Below are 6,000 nucleotides of genomic sequence, written 5' to 3'. Positions count from 1 at the left end.
GTTGAAGTGCATGGATTTTTTTTTAATGAGGAGAATTTTTTTTTTAACTTTTGAGCAAAAATTAAAAGTATTCTGTTACTGAGAAAATACTTTTTCCCTAAAACCACTGTTTTAATTGTGCAGATGGAATTAGGGAGAATGCGAATTGGGAGAAATTTCTTTGTACTGTGTGAACTGGGCAAAGGAGCATTTGCTGATTAAATCCGCGGTTGGTGGGGGCCGCAGTGATGCTCCCGCCCCATCGCTGCCCGTGGCCTCGTCTCCCTCGGACCTCCCCGGGGCAGCACGTGTGCCGGCCCCTGCGTTTCGGGAACGCGCTATCGGTGAAGAACTGGCTCCTTGCGCAGGTGCTGCCTTAGTAGATGTGTGACGTCGGCCTCGAGAAGGGGGTGCTGAGCTGTGGTTTCTGGGGAGCCCAGAGACTGTGGAAAGTTGAGGGCCCGTGTGGACCCTGCACTCCTGTCCAAAGCTTTGGAAGCCACCCGTGGGGGGTGGTGCTCGGGTGGGGTGGTGACAGGCAGCGTGGGCGAGCGCTGGGGTTGGAACGCCGAGGCCCTCTTAACTCCTGATGATCAAGCAGCTCGGTGGCCGTGGTGAGGACACGCTCCGAGGGACTTGGGCGACCTTCCCTCGCCTGAGAGTCACCTTCCTTAAACGGAGGGCTCGAGCAGGTGTTTCTGGGCTCGTTGTGTGCCAGGTGCTCTCTGACCCTTGGGGGACACTGGTGGTCCCACTGGGGAGACTGGTCCCCACGCTGTGACAACAGCGCAGGTGGCAGGCTTGTGCTGGGCAGTGAGTGCTGTGAGCTGGCGGCACACAGGGTCGGGCACTCACTGGTGAGTCCTCCAGGGCCCATGGGTGTGGGGGGGGTCTTGGGGGAGGGCATATGGATGCAGGGGGGCTGGGGGTCTCTGTGACACAACTTGGATGGAAGGGCTGGGGCGCTAACAGCACAGGGTCCCTGGGAGGTGGGAAGGAGGGTCAGGCCAGTGCCCACCCCAACCCCCCGCAGCGCTCCGCTCTGCTTCCAGGAGCCACGCTTTGCCCCCTGTGACCATTCCCCGAGTGACAGCGACCTCTTTGCTGTTCCAGTGCTCACGCCTCCTGCGCCGCCACCGCCCCCCATCCAAGGATATGCCTTCAAGCCTCCACCCAGACCCGACTTCGGGACCTCCGGGAGAACCATCAAGCTGCAGGCAAACTTCTTCGAAATGGACATTCCAAAAATCGACATCTATCACTATGAATTGGACATCAAGCCGGAGAAGTGCCCGAGGAGAGTTAACAGGTACCGTGTCCTCCTCCACCCGCCTCCACTGATTTGTGTGGGCAGTCCGTGCCTGCAGCCCCGGGTTCTGACCAGCCCTCCGGTCCTCAGCCGGCCCCTCTCACCTTCGTCCCAGCAAGTTTCCATTGCGACTGTCTTTTGAAAAACGTTTTTGTATCGAGTTGCAGTGAAATACACACCATAAGCTCCATTCATTGAGCTTTGGCCAGTGCACACGCACGCCCCCGCCCGTGTCAGTGCAGCGACCTGTCACGTGGTCCGCTTCCTGCCCGTGATAACGGAGTTGCGTGGCCTTTGAAGCCGGCTCCCTCCCTGGAAGAGACCCACCCACCGCGTGCCCTCTGTGGCGGAGGGACCCTCTGTGGTGCGCACACTTCAGCGCTTGTGTGTCCCTCCCCTGGTTAGGCTCTCTGGCCGCTGGGCTCCCTGTTGTGCGCAAGGCCGCCGTGATCCTTCCTGAGTCTTTTCTGTGGGCAGGGTGGTCTCACTCCTCACAGGCACGCGGTGAGGGGCGAGAGTATGGGGAGCTCACGGGTGCGCCCAGACCGGCCCAGCGCCTCCCCGTCCCGCTCTGCGCCCTCGTCGGTGGCCAGTCTTTCTGGTTCTTGCTGTTTCGGTGCGGACAGAGTCGCTTCTGGGTGTGGCATGATTTTCACTTCCTGGTAACTAATGAGTCGGACGCCTTCCATGCACGTGTGTGCGTGAATGACACGATGCTCACGTGGCAGAGTGTCACACCGTGTTTATCTCTGGCAGTGTGTGTCTGTCTGGTCTTCCCGGGCCGTGGGGGCTCCTTTTGTCACTTATCTGTGGGGGGTTTACAACAGCGTGTCCCAGGGGCCGTACGGAAACTGTGTTCTCAGCCTGGGTTTTGCAATGTCACTTCCTGGATGGTGTCTTTAACGGGCAGAACAGTATGGTTTTGTCAGCTCCAGCATCTCATTTTGACAGTGGTCGCCACGCAGTGGGTTCTCTGTAAGAAATATTTGCCTACCCGGCGGTATTGAAGGTGTGCTCCTTTTTTTACAAGAATTGCGGTTCTCTCTCCTGGCCCCGTCCACCGTGAGCGGGCTGCTGCGTGGCGTGCGCGGAGGCTCGGCTCACGAGCGCCACTCTCTGCGGGGGTCGCCCCGGGCACCTTGCGGGGGAAGCCAGTCGATTTTCGTTAACTGTCAGAGAGCCCCTTGGAGTTTTTTTCGTTGCAACTGTCTTGAATCTGTCTTAAACCCGTGACGCTATTGAATCCACCAGCATCTACCGAGGCGTGAGCACTGTGCGCTCTCCACGTTGCGGGCTGTGGAGAAGACCGAGCACGCCCACGGTTAGTTTGGTTAGTTCCTCTCGGCAGGGACTCGGTGCCGTGATGCTCAGCATCCGGTTTTCTTTCATTCGTTCTTCAGCGTGTCACATTGTTACTCTAGATGGTGTTTTAAAGTTTCATTTTCCAGAAGGGGTGGGAAGGGGCTGCTAATAAGCGTGGGGTTGCTTTTGGGGTGACGAGGGGGTCGCAGAGGCTTCTCTGTGGTGATGGCGCCCCCAGAGCCCTGTGACACCACGCACCGCTGACTCTCACACCTTAAGGGAGGGTTTCATGGCCTGTGACCAACAGAGCTCAACAAAGACGCTAAGTGTTTCTCAGGTTTTGAATGAAGATGGCTTTACTGCTTTCATTCCAGCTTTTAATGGGTTTTATTCCTTTGACTGGCTTTGTCGCGGCAGCTCAGACATCCGGCGTACACGATGCTGAGGGTGGGTGCCGAAAGCAGCCGCCTTGCCTCATTCCACGTCCCAGGGGACGTCTCCCTTTCACCTCTAAAATGTTGTGATATTCCTTTCAGGATTTTAGGAGACCCCTTATCAGGCTGGGGGGGCGCTCTTCCTGTTTGCCAAGGACCCACCACCCCCGAGGGCACCCCGTTCCGTCCCTGTGGTGCCTTTGCTGCATCTGCCGAGTCCCCCCAGTGGCGCGCCGAATGACTTCTTTGGTGGGGGTGGCACATCGGCTTGCTTTTCTGACAGTTGTGGTTCATTTCATGCCTGTCTTCAGCCGCGGTGTGTTCTTTTTGCCTGTCTGTTGGAGTTAGCATCCGTCTTTGGCTGTGGGCTCCTGTGTCTGTGCCCCTGGCGGACATCGCTCCGTGTCCTCTGGTGAGGTTGTGGGGGCGTCCTGTCCCCTGCACCCCAGAAGGATGGTCTGTGAGATTGGTGGAATGCCTGACCAGTTCGTCACGGAGACCTTTCGGGCCTGGCGTTTTCTTAGTGGGAAGTGCTCCACACGGTTTAATTTCTTTACTGGACATTACACTGTTCAGACTTTTCCATTTCTTTCTGTGTCAGTTTTGGGTAGTTTATGTCTTTTATGGCATCTGTCCATTTCACATAAGTTGTTTAACTCATGGGGCGTAAAATCGGTCACGGTGCCCTCTCAGTGCCTGTGGGCTCCGGGCTCGTTCCTGAGGTTTTGAATTTGTACTTTTTCTTCTTTTCTTCCTCTGTCCGGTTTGCTGGGGCTATCAGTCGGCTTCATCTGTTCACGGGCACTTTTCCCGTTGCTGACCTTGCTCTTGTTTGTTGCCCGCCCCCGTCCACTTTCCCCCCTGGCGGTGGTCGTGTTCTCCCCCCCCCCACCCGCCGCACACTCAGACCATCCGCCTCCAACCTTCCTTCTCTTGCAGTCTGCTTATTCGAGGCCGCGCACGCTCCCAAACCTGGCTTAGGCAATAGCCCACACGTTTTGATACATTTTAGTTTTTCCTTAGTTTAAAATACTTTCTCATTTTCTTTGTGAACTGTTCTTTAATTCATGGTGTTTAAAAGTATATTGCTCAATTATTCACTCTTTAAAGATTATTTTTACATAACCCATTTTTGTTGGTTGCTTTATTTAATTTCTTCGTGCTTATAAAATAGGCTGTCGGATTTCAGTCTTTTGAAACATATGGGGACTTATTTTGTGGCTAAGCCTGTGACTTACCTTGTTAAGCGTTGTAAGTTCGTGCACAGGCAGGAATTGCAGGGTGGTGCGAGTCCAGGCGCCCCGGTCCTGCTGCTGGTGTTCTCCTGCACTGGAGCCCACGCCTCAGGCCCCGGTCTGTTGTCCTTGCGCAGCCTTCGCAGGGTCCTCCGCCCACACGGCCACCAGCCGGCCGCTCTCTGTGGCTCCCGCCGGCGCCGCCCGCGGCTAACGGTGTGCGTCCGCCTTCCTCGTGCACGCTGCTGCGGACACAGCTTCCCAGCCTTTAAACCTGTCAGCGTGACTACTTCCGGATCGGTTTTGAAAGGCACTGTGTTGGACGTGAGTTCTGAATCGACAGCTTTGTCCACGGCACCGTGACAGTGCTGTGACGTTGACTCGGAGTCCTCCTTGCGTCTGGGGGACTCTGGGGAAGGGGCAGCTCACGCTCTCGCCCTGCCTCCTTGGGAGCCCGGACACTGTCACGCTCACGTTGCTTTGCCGCAGTTCCACTGCGACGGGCCTCCATGTGGTTTCCTTTGCGTTTCTCCTTCTTGGGGTCGTTGAGTTGCTCGCGTGTGTGCGGGCGTCCTTTGCGAGATTTGGGTGAGGTCCTGGGCTGTCGTTCCCTTCGAACACTTTTTCTGCCCCACTTTCTTCTCTGCTTCTGGGGTTGCAGTCAGGCGTCTGATAGACCATTCGGTGTTGTCTTCATGTCGCTGAGCCTGTGGTTTAAAAGCAAAGCGAAACCAAAAACAACTCTTTTTCCGGCTTCGATGACCTTTCTTGATCTGTCCTGAAGGTCGCTTTACCTGCTGTGTGAGTGTTTTTCTTGAAAGGTGTGCAGTCTTCCGTGGCAACTGTCCGGTAAGAGTTGTAAATGCACACGCTCTTCTTTCTGTCCCAGGGCTGCCAGTTGGTTCTTTTCCGTGGCTCACATTCTCTGCCTGCTCACTCCTGTGCCCATCTTTTCCTTGATGACCTTGAATGTGCTCACAGTGGCAGCTTAGCACCTGTGTCTGCTGATCACTTGGGTCACTTCAGGGTCTGTTGCTGTTGACAGGCGTTCATCTGTAAAAGATTAGTCTCGGGCCCTGGCTGGTGTAGCTCAGTGGATTGAGCTCCGGCCTGCGAACCACACGATTGCGGTTCGATTCCCAGTCAGGGTACATGCCTGGGTTGCAGGCCAGTTCCCAGCAGGGGACACACCAGGGACAACCATACATTGATATTTTTCTCCCTCTCTCCTTCCCTTCCCCTCTAAAATAATAAATAAAACTTTTGGAAAAAAAAAAGATTAGTCTCGGGCTAACCAGACTCGGCAGCCATATGGGATCCTTTACGTCGTGCAAACTAAGAAATGTGTTTTCTGAAGGGGCACTCGGGCACAGCCAGCTTCAGCAGCTGTCTTTCCTGAGGACCCCCTGGGCATCTCTGTGCACCGTGTGTGCTCTACGGATCCCCGTGGGTGGCGCGCCCATCTGTTCTGAAGCCAGGGGAGCAGGGAGGGTGGGCAGGAGGGTCGGTCTCGGAGTTGGTCCGTGTCCGTGGTGGCCCTCGGCAGGGCCCCCGAGTTTGCCGTCCTGTGATGGAACGCGGTGGCATGCTTCCCGCTGCGTGGCATGAGGTGGGTGGTAGCCCCGTCCTCCCGTGGAGTGGGCCTCAGGCTGGGGGGGTTGCCCCGGGGCCCTTCAGGGCTGCTCAGCTGTAACGGCAGACTCCTTCCAACAGTCCCTCCCTGAGGAGCCCGGAGGCCCCG

The 6,000-nt window shown here is 56.4% G+C and overlaps 1 protein-coding gene across 2 annotated transcripts in view; it reads left to right on the top strand.

Moving 5' to 3' along the window:
- The first annotated feature begins 1,094 nt into the window (after positions 1-1,094).
- The window catches only part of AGO2 (argonaute RISC catalytic component 2), a 44,705-nt gene continuing 39,799 nt past the window's right edge, over positions 1,095-6,000 (top strand). The window contains exon 1 of one of the 2 annotated variants that reach the window (XM_037048606.1): positions 1,095-1,288. In XM_037048606.1, coding sequence (XP_036904501.1) covers positions 1,212-1,288 — 77 coding nt within the window. In that variant the 5' untranslated portion in view covers positions 1,095-1,211. The remainder of the gene's footprint in view (positions 1,289-6,000) is intronic. The other variant, XM_037048605.1, reaches the window with a different exon arrangement.

This window comes from Sturnira hondurensis, unplaced genomic scaffold (assembly GCF_014824575.4).
Source record: "Sturnira hondurensis isolate 20B ecotype Veracruz unplaced genomic scaffold, ASM1482457v3 Scaffold0006413, whole genome shotgun sequence".
NCBI lineage: Eukaryota > Metazoa > Chordata > Mammalia > Chiroptera > Phyllostomidae > Sturnira > Sturnira hondurensis.
Note: the sequence above shows the minus strand (reverse complement) of the source record. Positions and strands in the feature narration are given on the sequence as shown.